We start from the raw sequence: 22,174 nt of genomic DNA, 5'->3' as shown, positions 1-22,174 counted from the left end.
TCAGAAGCCAGGGCGGGAATATTTAGTCTCCCAGGATATTCTGCTGCTAGCCAGCAGGTCACATTATCTAGCAAAGGAACTTCAAAGGGACACTCCTGCATGCAATTGCTGAACTAGAATTTATGAATACATTTGATTCTATTTGTTCAGGACCCAAGCCAGACAATGGTTGGCTTTCCCACTACAGCTGTTAAGAAAGAATAGCAAAGGTAGGATGATTACTGTTGTGTATGCTCACTGTGTACATACTGTAATTATTTTGTTTCTTACATGCTCATTTCCCCATACACAGGTATGGGTTTCTCTGCCCCCCCTGCCCCCACAATTTTATCATCAAATTAATTTTAGGATGTTGGTTAGTCTGAGCAACAGCGACTAGCCCAGCACCACCCAATAAATTTCATGGATGTGTGGGGATTTGAATCTGGGTTGCCCCAATCCTAATACAATATTGTATCCACTGTTGCACACTTGCTTTCTATTTAGCATTTTGGCTTCATTATACAAGACCTCTCCTCTTTGCAGAGGGGAGGGGTTGTGAGCGGGAGCCATTTCCCACGCTAGCAGGGGGGCGTATTCGGCCCCCTGCGTTAGCCTATCCCCTCTGCCGCACCAAGCCTCTCAGCTGGCCAACAGGGCCAACTGGTGGGTGGGGTCTGGCTCTATTTAAGCAGCCATGGCAGCGTTCGAGCCACATTCAACTTCTGCGCCACATCGGATCTCCCGCCCACCCTCCCTTTAGGCCTGTTCTATGCTTTTGACCTTGCTATGGACTTCGGTTGGTTGCCTTGGTTGCCCAAGGGGCCTGGTAGGTGTTTTTTTTTAATCCATTTTGCTAATTGGCATCAGCCTCTTGGTTTTTTCACCTACCTCGTAGCAAATTGTCACAACTTTATGGTATTGGCGGTTAGGCATTGGAATATGTATATGTCTTGTGTGTCAGAGGACAGGTTGTGGCCATCATCTAACCCCTCCTCTTTTGGGTATCCCGTTAAAGGGATCTGGCAGTCGTGGATCCTGTCCGATGCCCTACTGGTGGCTAGGGCCATGGCACGACCCACGGTGACACCAGGGGAAGCTTCCAGTTGTATTTGCATCAACAAGCTCCTCCCACTGGTTGTTAACCCTAAATGACTCCCCGCTGAGCAGGGTGGAATCATGCTTGCTTGTGTTATCCAGTGCCTAAGCCAATACCACTCACATGCTGTAACCAATAAAGTTGTGGCCTTATTTCGCCCATTCATTTGTCACTGTGTCTTATTTTACTCCACGCGGGTGGCGGGTCCTCGAATCACAAAAGCTTATTTCCCAAGATATCTGATTAGCTTTTTAGGTGTCTCAGCACCCTTACCATTTTTGAGACAACAGGATAACACACCTGCCTCTCTGGAAGTTGGACAAAAAATTCCAAACAACTTATCAATTTTGGCTACTATAGCATGTGCCTGAATAAAGGCTGGGAAAATACAGAGCTGTCTTCCAAAGGCATTACAGGCATGTAGTTGCTGGGTAAACAGCATGGAAGAGCTTCTGAGAAGTGAAGAAAGCTCAAGCAGTACTCACCCATTTCTTCCAGTATATCGTATACCTGAAGGCGCATCTCCACCCCCATCGTTCTGCCCGGACACTGAGGTCCAGCTCCGGGGGCCTTCTGGTGGTTCCCTCCCTCACTGTGAGAAGTGAGGTTATAGGGAACCAGGCAGAGGGCCTTCTCGGTGGTGGCGCCCGCCCTGTGGAAAACAACTACCAGACTTTTAGAAGACATCTGCAGGCAGGCCTGTTTAGGGAAGTTTTTAATGTTTGAAGTTTTATTCTGTTTTTAGTGTTCTGTTGGGGGCCGCCCAGAGTGGCTGGGGAAACCCAGGCAGATAGGCGGGGTATAAATAATAAAATTATTATTATTATTATTATTATTATTATTATTATTATTATTAAGCCCCTTTTCAAACTGCAAAAAGAACATCATACATTAAATCAGAGCCATGTAAATTTGCCCTGATACAGTATGTGTGGAGTTGCAAGAGTGACACTCAATGACTCCACTGCCCTCTTTCTATCTACAGAGGGTTTTTATTTTTAAAAAAATATCTAATGAATAGAGTCAGAATCACCAAATGAGCCTTTTTATTCTGGCATGGAGATGCATTAATGGGAAAAACTACACCCACTGATTTCTACCTGCCATGCATCTACTGAAAACACAAAACATAACAAAAGCTGACAACTTTAGAGCAGCAGGAAACATTTTGCAAATGGTGTTTGGAGTGAAATCTCAGCAAAAGTTGGGCTGCGTACCTTGATGGTATTACAACAGGATCAGCTGGAATGAAAGATAAGCAGACTGAGGTGGACATAGTCAGGATAAATAAAATAAAGCAGGGACCGTCAGAGGACCTGCCAAGGTTGCTTGATAACAGATGGGGCCTGGGTTGTCAGCAATCTCTGGGACCTGGATGGAAGAGGAATTTGGACTCACTGGCTGCAGGGAATTGTAAGGGTTTATAGAACTTCACTCATTTTTCTCATGCACCACACACACAATCTCTCTCTCACACACACACACCTCACTAGGAAGTCCATCACAAATGAAAAGAATATGTACCACAGTTTGGATGTCCCTCAAGGACTGTGGCCTCAGTTATCACTGGCCACTGACCCTTAGCTGTTTTTCCCAAATCTGTGTCAGAGGCCTTCACTTGTCAACATGATTGTTTAACTTGCAAGTCGGCACATAGATTGGAGAGTACCTTCAACTCGCAAACAAATTCCAGCCTTTTATTATCTCCCTGTGGGAAGTCACACAGACTAGTTGCAGGAGAGAGGTTCTGCATGAATGCTGACTGAAGCGACTGCTATTTGGTGGGCAGAGTGAGCTGTACTGTATTCACGTTGAAAAAAACTAGGTTTTATCTTAGGAATGTAGGGAGTTGTTGTGTGCCGAGTCAAATAATGGACCAGTATGGCTCGGTATTATCCACACTGCCTGGGAAGAAGCTCCCCAGAGCTTCAGGCAATGAGTCTTTCTTAGTTCTGCATGGATATGTGAGGGATTGGACCTGGGACCTTCTGCATGCAACACAGATGCCCTACCACTGAGTTATGTGCCCTCATGGGAATGCTTGCAAAAATGTGTATAACAGTCAAATCTGCATACAAAAGTGTCTTTGTTAGGAGAAATTGACACTGAAATGTTGAAGAATTTCCAAGAGGAGTTAAAAATTGCAAATTGCTGCAGAAATGTGAAGAAGTGAATTTAAGAGTGGAAAAATTAGAAAGAGAGAGAACATAGATGGACAGATCCTTCCATCCGTACTTCTCCATGAAAGGACCTGCAGACATGGTGATTTGTTTCCCTTTCAGGAACCAATAGGAGCGAGAACCAGAGGCAGGGTTGAAAGGAGTCACCCACAGATAGTCTATCCAAGCAGGAAGCAGGAAGTGATGACGGAAAAGTTCAGGGTAGAGGCAGATCAGAAAGGCAGGCTATGAATTCAACTAAAAAGAGAGCTTAAGGTCAAGGACAGGTGGAATGTTCACTCAAGGAAAGGAAATGGCAGATGGTTGGAAACTTTCAACAGTGGCCTATGCAAGGAAGCTACAGGTAGGAGCCAGCCAGGCAGAGACATGAAGAACAATATGCCCTCTGGTGGCAAAGGTCCACAATTTCTAGTGACTTCTCTAAGGAAAAGAGAACCAATATTGAAGCTAGGATTCCATCACATACCAGCAAATTCAGGTTGCACAATTAAAACGGATTTGAGCCCATGTGCAACACAACTGCTTCCTCCTCCAAAACCAGATTTTTCACAGTAATTATATTGATGGGGAAACACACCAGAAAATATGGGACAACATTTCCTTCAGTATAACCACAAACAAGAATGAATGATCAATAAGTAGTCAACCCTTTTTAATTTTTACTTTGAAAAGCAGTTGCTTCAGAATATCTCTCACTCACCCTATTTTTTTCAGAAGCAAGAAACTTTCAGGAGTGAGGTAGCTGCTGTTTACATTCCTTATTTTGATTGGCAGCAAAATCCTATGGTGACCATGTTTGCTCAGAAGTAAATCTTGCTATGGTAATGGGATTTAACCCCTTGTAAGGAGTGAAGCAGGATGTGGGTGGCACTGTGGGTTAAACCACTGAGCCTAGGGCTTGCCAATCAGAAGGTCGGTGATTTGAATCCCCGCAACAGGGTGAGCTCCCGTTGTTCGGTCCCAGCTGCCAACCTAGCAGTTTGAAAGCACGTCAAAGTGCAAGTAGATAAATAGGTACCATTACAGCGTGAAGGTAAACGGCGTTTCCGTGTGCTGCTCTGGTTTGCCAGAAGCGGCTTTGTCATGCTGGCCACATGACCTGGAAGCTGTACGCCGGCTCCCTCGGCCAATAACACGAGATGAGCACCGCAACCCCAGAGTCGGTCATGGCTGGACCTAATGGTCAGGGGTCTCTTTACCTTTACCTTTAAGGAGTGAAGCATATGATTTTAAATTAATATGACTCATTTTACCTTGTATTGATCTTCCCACACCACTCCCAGAGGGTGATTTAATATTCATTCCCCATTTTTCGAGTAAAATATTACTCAAAATAGCTTCTGATCCAAAACAAAAATACAATATAGCACAACGACACAAAATACTGGATGCATTCATCATTTTCTGTTTTCACAAAGTGGTGATGAAGGCAGTGCAATCTGTTGTACTACCTCATTATGCCTCTATTATTTTTTTAAAGGAAATATTGGGGTATGTATAACCCCCTTCTCCTACGGCAATGCACATCCCACCAAGTAGTGGGGCTGGGAAAGGACCATGAACAACAGCAGATCTACTTCTCATTTTGCAGGAAAGCCAACCCCCCCCATTTTTTTAAAATGTAGATGGCTTTGGACAATGGTTATGAAAAATGCAGCCTTTGTCTGGTCCTGCAGAGAGCTTTGCTCACCTGATTTGTTGTTGCTCACTTGAGTTATTTTTTCATTCTCGTCCTCATCACTGTCATAATTCAGTGCCTGAATATCTGGCTCTTGCTCCACGTGGTTTACATCACATTCCTGATCAGCAAAGCTCCTCATTGCAACAAGGCGATGGTGGATTGCTGCGTATAGAGAAGCTGCATCCTTTGAGCTTGCCTGTGTAACATACAAGACAAACAGGTCCATTGGGTACTGTTTTCCAGTTGACCAATGAAAAATTGAGCACACCAAAGAGATCTCAAAGTTACTGAAAAGAACTGGAGTGCCAGGTGTCCCTTCCAACTGTGCAATTCTGTGATTCCATATTATTGATGCACTGTCTTTCAAATGTTTGGTGTGGTTTTACATAGTAGAATTGTCAGGAGTCGGAGTCAGGAGTCAGCAATAAAAATAACTGGTGTCAATTAAGTTAACTCTTTATTCAAAGAAACCAAAACATTTCAGGCCTAGTGATCACAGCAACTCTTCCCAGTAGGACTTGCCCCAATGCAGCAGTTGTGAGGACTGAAGGTCCTGCCTTCCCACTGCTCTCTAAAGCTCCCTAAGGTTCCTTCCCTAGCAGCGTCTTGCCTCTCATTGCTTCACCCTCTTCATTTCTCTGCATGTTCTGGGAGACCAGGGAGGGAGAGGAGCTGATCACATCAGGAGGGGAAGACTCCCTAGATTCTTCAGCAGCATGCCTCACTTCTGTCACCTCTCCTGCCTCCTCTCCTGCCTCTGAGTCTGGGCTGCTCTCTGCCACAGCCTCTTCCTGCTCACTGAACCTTGCGACCTCTTCAGCTTCCAACATCTCATCCTCCCTCTAGTCTGCTCCCTCTTCTCCCTCTGACCACTCATCATCATCCCACCACCAATCCCCTGGCTCTGAACCTTTCTTCCCCTGGGGGTTCCTTTGGGGGTCCCCCAGCTGGTGCCTCCCACCACCCCTCTGCAACCAGCCAATCCATGGCAAAAATGGGGCAACAGTTCAAACATCCTAGAACAATGATGGGCAACCTTTTGCGCTTGGTGTGTCAAAATTCGCCAAAAAACCAAGCATAACTTGGGTGGTGTGTCACTTCGAGAAAAAAAAACCATAATTTTGCGATATTTATAGTTTAAATAACAAAAATGTATAATTGTGATATATAACTGTATTTAATAAACAAAAAACTAATTATTTAACCTAACCAAACCAAAAGCCCCTGCCCAGAGTTGTTGAGCTTTTTTGGGGGAGCTGCTGACCAAAGTTTGGGAGGTTTTTTGGGGGTGCAAAAGTTGCTTTGCTTTTTTGGGGGGGGATGCCCCAAAGCTGCTGCGCTTTTTTGTGGGGGGGGGGGAAGAGAACAGAAATAAATGATGAATAATACTTTCGCTGGAACTAACACGTAGCACCAACATAGTCTGCCAAAGTGCCAAAAAAACCAGCACAGAACGGGTTAAAAAACAAACGCTGTTACACCCAATCATAGTCTGCCAAAGCGCCAGAAAAAACAGCACAGAAAGGGTTTAAAAACCAATCTCTGGCTACCAGCAACAACAACAAAAAAAAAAGGATCCGGGTTTTAACAGCAGAGACAAGCTTTAGCGGAGACAAGCTGTAGGAGGAGCGGGAGAACAAATGGGGGAAAAACAACAACAACAATAGCGCGAATGGGCCAATGGGGTGCGTGCCAGCAGTGAGGGCTCTGTGTGTCACGTCTGACACGCGTGTCATAGGTTTTCCATCATTGTCCTAGAAAGTCTTATGTAAGTTTTCACTAAGACTCTTCTGGAATACAATAAAACAAGGTTTAGGCATGGATGGGGGAACATGTAGTCCTCCAGATATCGCCCTCCAGATAAGAGGACAATGCCTATTATCTTCTTGACCATTGGCCCTGCTGACTGGAGCTGATCATAGTTACACCCCAACATCTGGAGGGTCAGCTGTTCTGCATCCCTGTTGTAGGGGGGCAGCAACAGGCAGTGCTAGGGAATCTGCACCTTGGATACACGTTATGTATCCAAAAAGCTATGAAACTACAGACAATAAATATGCAAACAGAAGTGTGAAGCAAATAAAATTTTTAAGCTAAGCAAACAGAAAGGTCTCAGCTGAGGGGGTAGCAAAACAATCTGACCAGGGACCGTGGCAGAGGAAGGGGAGTGTGTGTGTGTGTGTGTGTGTGTGTGTGTGTGTGTGTGACAAAATGACAAAAATATGATGTTGTTGGGTTTTTTTATTGGGCTCACGAAACTTTTTAGTTCAGTCAACAAACGTAACGAAATGTTGCTGGCACTGGGAGCCACACTGCGGGGGCCAGCACTTACTGCGGGGCCTGTGGCGTGCCCGAGCCACACACCTCTCCCTCAGCTGTCATACAGCTGAGGGGGAGGTGGCGGAGAGGCTCCACACAGTGTGCCCCACCCCCATGGGCAGCTGGCCCCGCCCCTGGCTTCAGGACGCGAGCACTGCACCAGGCCCCCGAGCGGCTAGCTACACAGCTGGCCAGGGAACAGTGAAGCAGAGTAGCAAATCAACCACTGCACCCCAAACCCTGCTGCCTGTTCTGGCCAGGGCAGAAGGTGGAGGCGGGGAGGTTCAGGAATTTTTGCTGCATCCAGCTCCTGGTTGGCTATACCTGTATTAGAAACACCTTGACACAACCGTCCTCCAAATCTGTAGCCGTGATGCACAGACTCTTCCGGTTTGCTCTTTCTATGACCATCTGAGTCCAGAGTTTGGTGTTAAGAATGAGCCTCATGCTCCCTTGATTTCGCATGACTATAAACAGGAGAAAATGAACATTAGAAAGAAAGGCAGATAATATTTAAATCCCCTTTTCTTAATGGGGGAGATTTCTCTAGTAGCACTACAAAACTCAAGTTACTCAACTTCTGAAACTTAAGAACATAAGACGAGTCTGCTGGATCAGGCCAATGGCTCAACAAGTACAGCATCCTGCTACCCTGGCTTTTAAAACCATGAAAAGTTTGGGACTTCTGGTCTGCCACGCTGGTGGAGAGGCGCAGAAACCTCGAGCTCCGAGGTTTCTGGCATCGCGGAGGGGGGGAATTCCGCGGGGGCCACGCGGATCCCCATAAGAACCCCGGGTAGAGCATCCCGGGGGCGAAATAGCCCGGCAGAGCTCCAAAGGTGACTCCTCCGCTGCCCGGGAAGCTCATTAGAGCCCCCGAGAGCTAGCGGAGTGGCAGTCGCGGGAGCCATTTTGGGTGCTGTCATTACCTCCATGAAGCGAAGCTCTGTGCCTTCAGCCTGCAAGCGGTAGATTCTTCCTGCAAAAAGACTAGACCTGGACCAAGTAAGTCAAAATTCTACGATTTGGACTAAGAATTTGGCGCTGGGAGGAGGCTTAAAAGGGAAGTCAGCCCTCCCAATTGAGTAATGGAGGATGCAGTAAAGCTATGGAAAGCTCAGAAATTTACTCTTAAGAAAACTTTTTCCTGATGCAGAGTAAGGGAAAAAGATAAAGTGCACTTAAATCTCTGCAAAAGACTGTGATTTGACAAGGGGAACCCCCCCTGTGAACTTGGAGTCAGGTCAAAGGAAGGATCGGCTAGCCGCCTCTGTGACGTCACAATGTGTCTGTCTGTGGGCCTGAGACTGAGAGCTGTAGATAAATAAAAGAGGAACTTTTAAAAGCAAACCTCAAGGCTGCTCAGTGCTGAATTTGAGTTTGACTGTTAAGAGAAAAATGTAAAGAAATAGAGGTTGGATCCAGTTCAGACGGGATTTTATTCTTTTTGCACTTGGAAAATACAAAACAAGGACAATAATAACACCACTTTCTGCCTGCCACAATCATGGAAGCGGAGAGCACTAACAGGTTGGAAGAGAAGGTTCTGGATTGTGAGGAGAAGGACTCACAGTGGCACTTGACCCTGAAAACAATTTTGGAAATGACAGAGCAGATTCGTAACCCTAAAGTTGTTCTAACATGCATGGATGACAGGATTGATGAATCCACTGAACTGAATTTTGAAACCGACGATATATTTGAACTTAGAGAGGAAGAAAAGGGAGAAGAGGAAAGACCAGAAGAAGACGCATGCTGTGATGTGACTTTTGGGAAAACTTTGGAAATGGTAGAGGAGAACCATAATTTTGAAGGAAATGCAACAATTACAGAAGAACAGATTGCTGAACCAACAGAATGGATTTTTGAGACAGATGAGGATGAAGAAGAAACCACTGTTCCACTGGTGGGAGAGGTGGAACAGGGAAGGGATGAAGAAGAAATCACTGTTTCACCGGTGGGAGAGGTGAAACGGGGAAGGGTGGTGATTCAAAAGCCCCCCAAAAAGGTGAAAAACAAAAAGGTTGTTACCCCAGTGAGAGAGGGGGAGAAGGAAGTAGGAGGGGGGCAGAAAGAGAATGAGATTGAAAATAAAATGTTGGGAATACAACAGGGGGGGAAAGGGTTCAGCAAAATTTAGATTGGGACAGAGCAGGAGTGGGGTGAGGGGGAATTGTGCTAATTTTTATTGGTTGGTAAAACAGGGTTTGAACTCGGAAAGTATCAAGGAGCTGGCTGAAATCTCTGGAGACACCGATTCCAAGGAAAGGGGGTAGATTTAGTTTTGAGAGTGGGAATAAAAAGGGGGTAAAATATTTTGAAGATTACTTTGAATATTTTTGGGTAAAAGGGTAGAGAATATTGGGTAATTAAGGTAAAGAGAATAATGAAGGGTTTGTGGTTAAAAAGAAGTCATAATCTAGAAGGAAGAATGTAATCTTAGAGTTGGAAACTGCAATAATTAGTGAATTATAAAGAACTCAAGGAAGGGGAATGAGGAAGTCCGAAATGTTTAGATCTGAAATTGAAAAATATAATTATGTATTTTTATTATTTTTATGGATCTTTTCTTTCCAATTTTTCTTCACTTTTTTATATAAATTGATTAAGAACTATTTATAAATAAGAGAGCTAAGATGTATTTTTATGATGTTTAGTTAAGATCCTGGAAATGTTATGAGCTAATCATAAAAGAATGGAAAGGAAGACAAGTGAAGAACAATGAAGAAACAAGACGTGATGATATTGTTCTATATCTCTCTATTTTTTTCCTTAAAGCTTTTGTCTTTTCATTTTTTTAAAAAAAAATTCTTTTCTTTTTTATTCTTTTTCTCTCTTTTTATGTAAAATCCAATAAAAATTATTTTTTTAAAAAATAAAGTAAACGTTACGGAAGCAGAAAATAAATAAATAAATAAATAAATAAATAAAAACATGAGAAGTTTGGAATTCCCCACCCCACCCCCACCCCACCTGATATCTGGGAATGCATTGTAGTAGAACAAATAAACTCAGTTAGCCACTATTCCTAAATCATCTAATTCAGTGGTCCTCAACCTTGGGCCTCCAGATGTTTTTGGCCTACAACTCCCATGATCCCTAGCTAGCTGGACCAGTGGTCAGGGATGATGGGAATTGTAGTCTCAAAACATCTGGAGGCCCAAGGTTGAGGACCACTGATCTAATTCAACTAGTCCCCATTTGTGACAAACACTCTCATTTCTTGAGAACGTTTAATGTTTTGAATATCTCTATAGCCTGTCTGAATACATGATGGTGTACTGTAAACTAAACTTTATGTATGTCTGCAAATGACTCTCTCTAAAAGAGGAATTCATCACAAAAATGATGAATGTGTTCCTATCTGCACAATACATTCATTTAATTTTTTTTTAAAAAAACCTACCCTTTATAAATGTTTTTAGACATTTTTATTGCAGTTTTAATAATCTTACAAAAATTTCCAAAATGTTCCAAAATATAATAAACAGAATGTTCGACAATATAATATACAGCCATCGATAAATGAAAATCAAAAGAAATCTGCCACTTTATAACAACCTGACACTTTCCCCCCTCCCTTTCCCTCATCCCCTTCTTAACCTCCCCCCTCCCTCTCCTAACTTCCCTCACCCATGTACGATCTCCTTTAATGTTATGTTTTATTTTTTCTGTTGCATTTTATGTTTTATAGTTAATATCATTTTTCTTTCTATTTTACATGTTTCTCTTTGCGAGTATTACTCATTTCTATTCACACTTATTTAATTTTCTACCCTTTATAAATGTTATAGCTTTGTTAATGGAGTATCCAAGTTGTTTATACACAATTCATTTGTGATATATGTGATTCAATATGTATTAGAAATGAATTTCAAACAAATGACTCGGATACTGCATTAATAAAGTTGTAAAATTGATAAAGGTTAAGATTTGTTTTTTAATGAATGTTTTTTGCCAATACGAACATATTCATAACTTTTGCAAGTGTAATTGTATGTGTCAGTGTTTAATGTTTGCACTATGCATAAGGAGTGCCTTCTTTCTGGTGTATGTGTAGGTTTCTTGCATGTGTTTATTTACCTATTTGGAAAAAATAATAAAAAATACTGCATCTGAATCATATATAAACCATGATGTATGCAAACTTCCCAAGGCATAGTGTGCACAATTAATAAATCAATTACTGAATGGGAGCTCATTTGATTAATAGACTAACATGTAGTTAAATTGATGAGACCCCCAACTTAAACAAATAAAATGTCTGCTGGATTGTGACGTTTATATTCTAAATCCTTTGGCAATATGTTATAGCTGTAAATACAGTTTGCTCGTCTTTGCACATTTTCCACATTGATTGCCTATGGGGGAAGATGGACTTAATGGTGAAATTAATTCTTACTCAGTCTTGACTGCAGCATTCCACACTGATTGCTGGATGTATCATTAAGTCTCAGAGAGCCACTGCCTCTTTCAGTCCAAGATGATGAAACTTTATTAAATAAAAAGAGTCTGCAATTGATCTAAAATGGGAAAGTATGATAAAAATGTCAATTTGGACAGACACAATTATTTAAAACAAACAAACAAACCTAAAACTTCTGTGTCATTTATATTCTTACTATTAAATAAAAATGTTGTTGTTGTTGTTTTAAAGGAAATGGCAGTTAAATGGATTACTATAGCTTATTCACAAAACTAGAAAAGAAAAATAGAACAAATGTTGGAGAAACAACCTCTGGGTTGTTTGAACACCTGTCAGACAACTAATGGGTACCTCATGGTTTGTTTTAACAAACCATGGCTTAGTGTTATGTGCAGACCAGGCCATGGTCTGTTTTTTTCAAATATAATAGAAACTCCCCACCAATAAGTCTTTTAGGAAAAGATATACCTGTAACACATTGTGCTCTGCTTCTTCTCCTGTAGTAACTTCAACTTTATCTAATAAATATCTTTGTGTCGGTTTGCTAGATACATAAGCAGCAGCTGATTCAACTAGTGTTGTATCCTTGGCAAAAAACGACGCTATAGAGAAAGGAGAATAATGGAACATCCTGAGGTTTCTATGGAAGGAAAACCTTGCAGTTTTATTGGCAGCCTGGCCACCATTTCGAATCCTCCACCTCCATCTAGTACGCTGGCTGAGACTCTACCTGCCTGAGCACTGTCCCACTAGAGCAGGCATCCCCAAACTGCGGCCCTCCAGATGTTTTGGCCCACAACTCCCATGATCCCAAGCTAACAGGACCAGTGGTCGGGGAAGATGGGAATTGTAGTCCAAAACATCTGGAGGGCCGAAGTTTGGGGATGCCTGCACTAGAGCAGTACAAGCTCTGGTTATCTCTTGCTTGGACTACTGCAATGGGCTCTATGTGGGACTACCTTTCAAGGAAACTACAATCAATCCAGAATGTAGCTGCTAGACTGGTGACTGGAAGCAGCCGCCGGGATCATATAAAACCAATCCTAAAAGATCTACAGTGGCTCCCAGTACGTTTCCAAATGCAATTCTAATTCTAATAATAAGTTGTTCCTGGATCCAGTATTGTTCTTAGGAGCTAGAGAATGGCAGCCACCCCACAGACAAAAATGCTGGAGACTGTTCAAGGAAAATCCTGCAAACTGGCCTTTTTTCAGGGTGGGGGAAAGAAAGATTTCAGAAATTTTCTCATAAAAATGCCATCTGTGAAAGCCATTGGAAAGTGACAACCAGCTAGAGCAAAGAATACCGGTCTCAACTCTAGATTCCTGTAGAGAACCTTTGACCCTCCAGATGTTGCGGAAGAAAAAAATTCATCAGTCCTAGGAAGCATGACCAGTGGCGAGGGATGTAGTTGTAGTTCAGCAACATCTGGAGGGCTATAGGATCCTGACCTCTGCTGGAGTTGAACAACCGTACAGTCTGAGGGCAGATCTGCACCAGAAACTCGAAGCACATCCCACATGTGTTTAAAGCACATGACCTCACCCAAAGAAACCTGGGGACTGTAGTTTTCATCTCGCAGTTCTATAATTTGCAGTACCCTTAAACTACATTTCCCAGGATTCTTTGGGCGAAAGTCACGTGCTTTTCAATGCATTTTTGGCTATGCTTCATAATTAAGTGGGTCTTTTCTCTTGGATTATCAAATGCAATCACAATACCATGAAGTGCAAAATGAAAGCTGCACAGTAACAAGTTAATGTTATTTATTTGGTAAGAAAGATCACCTACTTGTCTGTGGAGACCTGGTATGAAAACCTATAGGAGACGTTGGGTTTTTCCCATTGTTGTCACTTTCAGAATGCAGCTCTGGGGATTTCGCTGGCCTCTAGGAAAATTGCAGGAAAACATTACAAGTGACAAAATCAGAACTACCACCGAGAGCATGTCAGATGGTGATATTTTACTTATTTAAAAAATTATAAAAATGAATGGCATTGTAAAATATGCAGTGAGACGAGGAGCAGGTTGCACTCATAGCTGCCAAGTTATCCCTTTTTTTAAGGGATTTCCCCTTATGCTGAATAGGCTTCCTCACGAGAAAAGGGAAAACTTGGCAGCTATGGTTGCACTTGTATGATAGTATCCTGATTTTAATAAAGCAGGTTAATGTGCAACTTTTGCAAACATCCTGTAGTAAAATATTCCAGAACATTCCAGCAGATAATTCCCCTCCATAAGAAGCCTTGGTATTGTACATTAGGTTCTGGCCTAGGTAAACTGAATTGAGTATCATTTTACTCTGATATTAAAGCGTGATTTGTTCATTGTACTAAGCCAAGCATTATATCAATCTTTGCACGGAACATGAATACTATCCTGCCTTAACTAGAATTATGATAGCTTTTTGAACTGTTCTAAATTAAGGGATATCTATGGTAAAGTCAGAACTTATAAATTACTGTATTGGAACATTGGATGCAGACACATCTAAGTCATTTTACATGGTTTTCCCTCCCCAGAATGAGTCAAAAATCTTTAATACGTACCAAAACTCTTTCTACTATATTTTCTCCAAACACAAAGTCAGAATGTCTACTGCTTGAAAAAGTTCTACCTTCAGGTAGTTGGTTGCTTAAAAAGGAAAAATGAAAGAGTCAGGGGAGAAGAAGCCTAATCAACTTTTGGAAAAAGAAAATATAAGTAAATCTGATTCACATATATGTGTATCTGTGTTTGTTTTCTGGGAGTCCTGCCAGAAAAGCCTAGTGTCAACAATTATTATTTATTTTATGAATTGCTTATGATGGGGCATCCATTTATTGAATGCGATAAAAGCAGATGGAAAACAATTGCATATATAAAAGCCATTAAAACATTTGCCCAATATAAAAACAATTTAAAAAGAAGGAAAAAATAATATATCAAACCATTTTAAAAACCAACAGGTACGTTTATAAAGTCAATTTCAATTCTAATACGTATATCAATACAAATATCAAATCCAATACAAATGCAGACTACTTTGAGTAGACTGTGTTGAAACCATTTGGATTTTATAGGACACCTCTTTCGGGCAATAGCTAGAGTGGCCAGGTTGCAAAGCCAGGTGTTCTAAAGCCAGAGAAATGATAGCTGGGCTATTCAGAAGAGATCCCTCCATAGACTGATAGCCTCTGATGTCCTCTAGTCCAATCCCCTTGCTCAGCGCAGGACTCTGGCAACTAGAGTTTCCCTGACAGATGGACATCCAGCCTCTGCTTCAATACAGCACAGCACCTCCCAAGACAAACAGTTCTTGCCATTACACAGTTTCTCCCAATGTTCAGCGGTAATCTGCTTCGTTGCCGTTTCCACCCATGAGGTCTAGTCCCGCCATCTGGAGCAAAAGGGAACAAGTCTGCTCTGCCATCTGCAATGACAGCCTTCCAGATAATTGAAGACAATGATCATATCTCCCCTTGATCACCTTTTCTCCAGGTTAAATGTACGGTACTCAGCTCAGTTTCAACTGCTCCTCATAGGACTTGGTTTCCAAAACCCACTGTCATCCCGGTCATCCTGTTTGCTTAAAGTCTAGTCTGCCAACTCTAGTTTGCCAGTGACTCACTTAACATGTAGCATCCAGAACGAGGCAGAGTTCCATGCATTTAGTCAACACCTGGAAGTTGCATCGGGGCCAGAACCACCAATCTTGGCCCCAAATATTTCTGCTCAGGAGGATGCCCACATGCCACTGCAATGTCAGAAAGGGGAACCCTCATGTGTACAGTGCAATTGTACGCCTGTAGGTTCTCCATATTATCTGGACCCCTGTGGGTTTGGGATTTCTGATGGTGTGGGCAGCCTATGCATTTAAAGCTCTTTGTGTGTAGACTTTGCTTTCTGATATTATGTGGGCATATGGGAGTGTGGCAGGAATGTACACAGACAATCACGGACAGGGCCCATTGGCAAAGGGGGTCTTTATTATTAATGATACTGGGGAAAAAGAAGAAGTAGGCTACTTGGGTGAATGCTTCATATCTTACAGAACCATTCGCAACCCCAAAAAATATTTCACTTAGCTTACCTTATTGTTTGAAGGCCTGAAATGTGAAGAGAGGGAAGTGGCCTTTCTGAGTCATTTGCCCACAAATAGGTGTCTCCAGATACCTAAAAACAATTAATTAAACCAGTTTGACTTTTCTTGTTTTCTGAAAGCACACACCGTCGCTGGATATGTCAAGTGGCACCTTCAATTACCCTACCATAGGGGCATTAAAAATAGATGGAATGCTAGCCAGAACAGCTTTAAAATGGCATTCACACCAGAACACAAACTGGTCCCCTTGTTTTAATGGAACTCAGGAAATAAATGGCTTGGGTTGGTCATCTGCCCCCCCCCCCTGCCAGTTTGAGTGCCTTTAAGAACTGCATCTCCTGCATGAGCCTGTCTATTACGATCTGCCTCAAGGCCAAACTACATGTGGAATCCATCACACGGTTTGCCCATCATTTTTCTTTTGCAAAGGGCCAGTGTGTGGCCCTCAGTCTGGATCAGAAACACTGGCATGGTGTCAGGGGACCACCAGGGGTCAGCGGAGAGTTCAGGAAGTGGGGACAAGGGCTCCCTGATGCAGTAGGAGCCCGGGATGGCAGCGCTTCAGAGCTGTTCGCAGAAGGTGGTACTGACCCTCAGACAGCGGTGCAGAGCCTTGAGGATGCTGAGAGGGAAAGGTTCCCAGAGGGAAGCGTTGGAGGGTCAGACCAGAATACCCAGGAAGGGGAGGTGCCAGAGGTGATAGCACCAGCCCCCCAGCTGGGCAGTTCCAGTGGGGAGGGTTCTCCAGCAGCCCCATCACCCCAACAACGGAGGGGTGAAAAGAGGCGCATAGAGAGGAGGAGATTCTGAACACCCAGCGTGTTCTGTTGGAGGAAGTCACGAAGGGCGGTGCTTCCGGATTCTGATTCGGGATAGAACAGCCATGCTTTTTGTTGCTCTGTCTTGTACATATGAATATAAATAAAACTCTGTAAAAACCAGCCACAGAGTTGGGAACGGATTACTCGTGAGGAAGCAACCAGCACCATTACACATGGAGATGCTTTAAAAAAGAAGGTGGAGGACACAACTTCACTCCCTTTTGTGGTCCAGCTTCAGTAAAGGGGCTACATGAGTATGGTCAGCTCCCACTTCAGATCTTTGCCTACCACATGCCCTAAAGAGGTGCAGCATGGCTTCACGTGGCTAATGTGTGAGTATTGCAATACTGAACTAGTACCCAGTCCTTGTACTTCTTTGCAAGACATCTGCGAGGTAAAAATGTCATGTATGGAACAAGGCTTCCTATGTGTGCTATATTTTACCTCTGTGTCTGATTCGTGTTTATCCTCCAGGACATTTTCAATCTCAGTCTTCTCTACCGGTTTGCGCAAAGGAACTTGAGGAGGTTGTAAGATGGCAGGCCTTAAAACATCCCGTTGTACATTTGTTGAAGGAAGACCTTGCAGAATAGAGAGAAACAGGGATTTTTTTAAAAATGGTTATTTCTTATTGCACACCCTTCTTGTACAAGGGTTTCTTAAAGTCACATAAATGAAGGAAAAACTAATCCTTCGTTATGATAGCGATGCCAACTGAACTTCTGTATTATTTTCACACTAGGAACATTGCATCTAGGTCAAAGAATCGTGAGGCTATGCATATATAATGTATTTAAATCACACATCCACTCTGGCAAAGAATCATGGGAACTGCAGTTTGTTAAGAGTTGTAGGAATTGTAGCTCTGTGAAGGGTAAACTACAATCTCCAAGATTATTTGGGGAGAATGCACTTTAAATTGATGGTTTGTGCACAGCCATAATTTGAAGGGTTTTCAGCAGATTCTGGATTAACACTAATTAGGGAACCTGTAGTAGGAGGTTTCCTGCATAGGCATGCGGTTGAACTAGATGACCTTGAACTGCCTTCCAACTCTATCCTAAGACTTTCTAGATTTTTGGAGGGAAGGTAGTTAAAAACATATTTTACTCCTACATCTGTACACTAGAGCTGAAGCATATTTTGCAAAATTTCAGAATCCCACAGGCATGGAAAAACAAATAGGTCACAAATGGGGCGTATGGTATACATGGCAAATTGAGAGTTATATGATATGCCTGAACAATGGGTTTAAATGAGGTTCATACAAACCTTTCTGCACAATCTACAACAGGGGTCCCCAGACTACGGCCCCCGGGCTGGATGCGGCCCAATTGGCCTCCCAATCTGGCCCGCGACGCCCCCCGCCGCCCGCTGCTGCCGCCCGCTCTTGCAGCGCGCGGCGCGGCGGCGCACTTCCAGATCTGAAAAAAATAGCCGAAAATCGTTTCTGCGCATGCGTATGGGCCTCTCCCGACCCAGAAGAGATCATTTCCGGTGCACTTTCGGGTCAGGGGAGGTGCACTTCCGGGTCGGGGGAGGCCCATACGCATGCGCACAAACATTTATCGGCGATTTTTCCGGCCTGGAAGCGCGCCACCACGCCAGTAAATGGGTGTGCACATGCGCACTGGCGCGCAGTCCCCCACCCTCCGGCCCACTGCGCGCGCACTCCTCCGCGCGATCAGCGCGGCGGGCACCGGCCCGAAGGCGGGTAAGTCTGGGGACCCCTGATCTACAAGTCCTAGAAACTTCCTTCCATTCTAGTTCCATGGTCATCCACAAGCTAGGGGGCAGTGTGACATACATGGCAGGATTTCATTTACAGTACAGTACAATAGAGGCTTTTCCATAGTAATGTCCTCTATTTCCTTCACTTCTAGTCCATATAAAGGGGCTTATGTAATTGCCCCATTTAATGGTTCCATTACACTGTAATAACTGTACCTTTTTCTGTTTCTTTCACAGCAGTGTTCTTTTGTAGTAGTGCTGAGGTCATGAATATGTTATTCTTCTTTACTGCAAAACAGTGCAAAGTGTTTAGCTAAATTGGTTTTCTTTTTTCCTCTTTCCTCTTCTTGTTTATTTTGTAGTGAGTCAAAACTCCCTCAAGCACTGACAAAATAATAATAATAATACTATACTGGCCTGCTAAATCACTGTTTAGTCATACTTTAATTTACCTGGCTGGGGTGGTGGAAATGTTGGAAGGATGTTAAAGGAAGATGATCTTGCTCTTTTGGGGGAAAGCACATTTTCTGGAAACACAAGAAGCAAATCATAATTTTCCCCAAGGGTATTTTACACTTATAACTTAAGCAAATGTAATTATGCCAGCATGCAAACACAATTATAGCAGTATGTTTCTTTGATAACAAAACTTGGCGGATATATAGACTAAGGTAACCTTCCCAAACTTGGTACCTTCCATATGTTTTTGATTCCAACTCTTATCAACTGCAGCCAGGATGACCATCCCCAATGGTCAGGGATGATGGAAATTTTATCCTAAACATCTGGAGGACACTTGGTTGGGGAAAGCTTAACTAAGCATGAGATTATTCCTACCGTTTCTGCCCTACAACCATTCACACCACTGACACCCCACTGTCATCCATTTCAAGCTATGCTTAACTAAGTACCTTTGAAATCAGTGGGAATTAAAATGTGCTGTTCAGCATTTAATTCCAACTGAGTGAGTACAATTTGAAACCAGGTAGAATAAGGGGTTTACTCTCAATGTGCAATACATTACTGGAAAGGGAAATGGGATAAGAAGTCATACCTCTGTATGACTGGGAGTCGGAAGTTTGAAAAGAAAATGACGACGATCTTGGACGTTTTCTGGAAGAACCAGTGGAAACTAAAAGGGGGAAAAACACAGCACACATCATCATGCACTGCAATTCCTTTCAACCTCAGCAATACAACAGCCCAAAGGAATCAAATCCAAGGCTACACAGCGTGGCATAGTGGTTAGATTGTCAGACTAGGATCTGGGAGACCAAAGTTCAAATCCTCCCTCAGTTCACCGGGTGACCTTGGGCCAGCCTTTGCCTCCCAGCCTAACCTACCTCACAGGGCTGTTTGGGGGATTAAATGAGAACCATGTATGCAACCTTGAGCCCCTTGGAGAAAAAGGTGAGAAACAAATGCATTTTTTAAAAAAAGCAATAAAGACTCTGCAACCTGAAAAAAGAGACAAAACACGTGCTTTTGTAACCCCCCCCAATAAATCTTTAATACAAGTTATTATTAAAATAAAAAAGATCCTTGCCACTTCCCCCAGGTAGTAAGGACCTATGTGATCAGTCCTTTAGGTGGAGAGAGGTGAGGCTGTTGTGGGGATTGAATGACAAGCAGGAGAACCGTTTATATCACCTTGAGTTGCTTGGAAAAAAAGATGGACTATAAACGCAATAGTAAGTAAGTAAGTAAGTAAGTAAGTAAGTAAGTAAATACAGTGGTGCCTCGACTTACGAATTTAATCCATTCCGAAGGCACCTTCGTAGGTCAAAAAATTCATAAGTTGAAAAGCGCCATTGGAAACACGTTTCCCCATAGGAATGCATTGGAAACGGAAAAATTTGTAAGTCGAAGCAACCCCATCTAAAAATTCGTAGGTTGAAAAAACCCTATCTAAAACCGCTGTGGTTTCCGTTCAGATGTCGAGAAATTCGTAAGCATGCGGCCATTTGCCCCATTCGTAAGTCGAAAAATTCAGTTGTCGAGTCGTTCGTAAGTTGAGGTACCACTGTAAATAAATATGGCTGTCTTGTGATTGTCAGAAGATGGCTGATAAATCAAGTGTTCTCCCTAAACAAGGGTAGATTATCCTAGGGTTACAAGTAGTATATTATATTTGAATAATTAAATTCAAATTACAATCTACTGCGTGTTGAGGAAGTTGTCCAAGAGATAGCAGAGCACCCTCTTGTCCATATCCCACTGGTGACTAAGATAATCACATGTCCTGGTTTGCAGAGGGCAGAGAACAGCCCTTTGTTTAAAAGGCTGAATAAAACATGTTTTGTAGATATGGCTTTTTTCATAGGAATGCATGTGCTGGATGTGCAGGGACCGTAATTCCAAAAAAAGGAGGGACAAGAATATATGCAAGCTGCTTAGTCTCAGGTTTGACGCCATATCAGATCTGGTGCCAAACCAGAAGCAATACAGGTATTTATTGGCATGAAAAATCCTGGGGCAGAGGATTGAATCTAGGTGATATGTTGGTGCCCTGGGTCGGTGACTAAGGTGAATAAAAAGGTAAAGGGACCCCTGACCATAGGTCCAGTCGTGACTGACTCTGGGGTTGCGCGCTCATCTCGCATTATTGGCCGAGGGAGCCGGCGTATAGCTTCCAGCTCATGTGGCCAGCATGACAAAGCCGCTTCTGGCAACCAGAGCAGCACATGGAAACGCCTTTCACCTTCCCGCTGTAGCGGTTCCTATTTATCTACTTGCATTTTGACGTGCTTTCGAACTGCTAGGTTGGCAGGAGCCAGGACCAAGCAACGGGAGCTCACCCCGTCACAGGGATTCGAACCACCGACCTTCTGATCAGCAAGCCCTAGGCTCAGTGGTTTAACCACAGCGCCACCTGGGTCCCTAAGGGGAATACCTAGCTGCTAAATAAAAATGATACTATGTACTTTACAACCAGTTGGTGTTGGAAGCTTTTTTAACAAAAACAAATGGTTACTTTTTTAAAAAAAATATCATTACTTTATTCGTAACAAAATAATAATAATAATAATAATAATAATAATAATAATAATAATAATAATAATAATAATGTCCACCCCACCCTCAAGGCCATTATTTATCACAATAATCCAACTTTCCAAAAATTTAACACTTCTTGAGATGGTTTGACCCCTTTCTGTTTTAACAATACAAATTCCACAAATACTTTCCATATCTCCTCAAGGTCATTTCTCTTCCATATTCCCCTTCCTGCTTTGATAGCACATGTTAATTTATCATTAGTCGCTATATCCCACATTTCTTTATACCACTCTTCTATTTGGAATCCACCTTGCTTTTCCCATTTCCCAGCTAGGATAATTCTTACCTTTTTCGGTCTTGCACACAGGGTCTTCTGCAGGCCTCTGGACAGAAAGAGAGAGTAGTCAGCCCTCAGCTGAGGTTTGCCAGATGTCGGTTATTTTAAGAGAGACCCCTAGTTGGACACTGATTTTTGCAGGCCCTGGAAATATGTGTAACAGAATGCATAGCAGAAACTGAGGCTCTAGATCATGGACAGATGATGTTGGCGATCAGTTTTCATCAGCCCCACCTCAGTGGCAAAAGTAGACAGAGCAACAAATGCGACTCTTAGCCTTGTGCAATAGGCGGTTTTCTACACACACTCACACTTTCATCTGTCTGCTCCATCCAGACCAGCGAGAGACATTAACAGAGCTTGACAACATATTCTAGCCACACAAAAACACTCAGTGTGTAAAAAACACAGTCACCGAGGGGACATGGCCTGGGGAGGGGTGTGTGTGTCCTAGGAAGATTTCCAGGAGGCAGAGACCTAGAGGGTTGCATCTGCTCATAAGGCCTGAGATTCCCCA

At 43.0% G+C, this 22,174-nt stretch overlaps 1 protein-coding gene across 5 annotated transcripts in view; it reads right to left on the bottom strand.

Annotated features, from left to right (window-relative positions):
* RANBP3L (RAN binding protein 3 like) overlaps positions 1-22,174 on the bottom strand; it is a 45,593-nt gene that overhangs the window by 10,496 nt on the left and 12,923 nt on the right. For 2 of the 5 annotated variants that reach the window (XM_035100511.2, XM_035100512.2), the window contains exons 3-14: positions 21,667-21,703; positions 19,375-19,452; positions 18,773-18,847; positions 18,537-18,608; positions 17,034-17,170; positions 15,757-15,839; positions 14,234-14,318; positions 13,476-13,572; positions 12,153-12,286; positions 11,661-11,781; positions 7,583-7,725; positions 748-5,135 (exon numbers count right to left, since the gene is read on the bottom strand). In XM_035100511.2, the coding sequence (XP_034956402.2) occupies positions 4,839-5,135; positions 7,583-7,725; positions 11,661-11,781; positions 12,153-12,286; positions 13,476-13,572; positions 14,234-14,318; positions 15,757-15,839; positions 17,034-17,170; positions 18,537-18,608; positions 18,773-18,847; positions 19,375-19,452; positions 21,667-21,703 (1,359 nt within the window). In that variant the 3' untranslated portion in view covers positions 748-4,838. Of the gene's footprint in view, positions 1-747; positions 5,136-7,582; positions 7,726-11,660; positions 11,782-12,152; positions 12,287-13,475; positions 13,573-14,233; positions 14,319-15,756; positions 15,840-17,033; positions 17,171-18,536; positions 18,609-18,772; positions 18,848-19,374; positions 19,453-21,666; positions 21,704-22,174 lie in introns of those variants that run through there. The other 3 variants (XM_035100515.2, XR_009558336.1, XM_035100513.2) reach the window with 3 other exon arrangements.

This window comes from Zootoca vivipara, chromosome 11 (assembly GCF_963506605.1).
Source record: "Zootoca vivipara chromosome 11, rZooViv1.1, whole genome shotgun sequence".
Classification (NCBI taxonomy): domain Eukaryota; kingdom Metazoa; phylum Chordata; class Lepidosauria; order Squamata; family Lacertidae; genus Zootoca; species Zootoca vivipara.
This window is presented reverse-complemented; position numbering and strand designations above follow the sequence as displayed.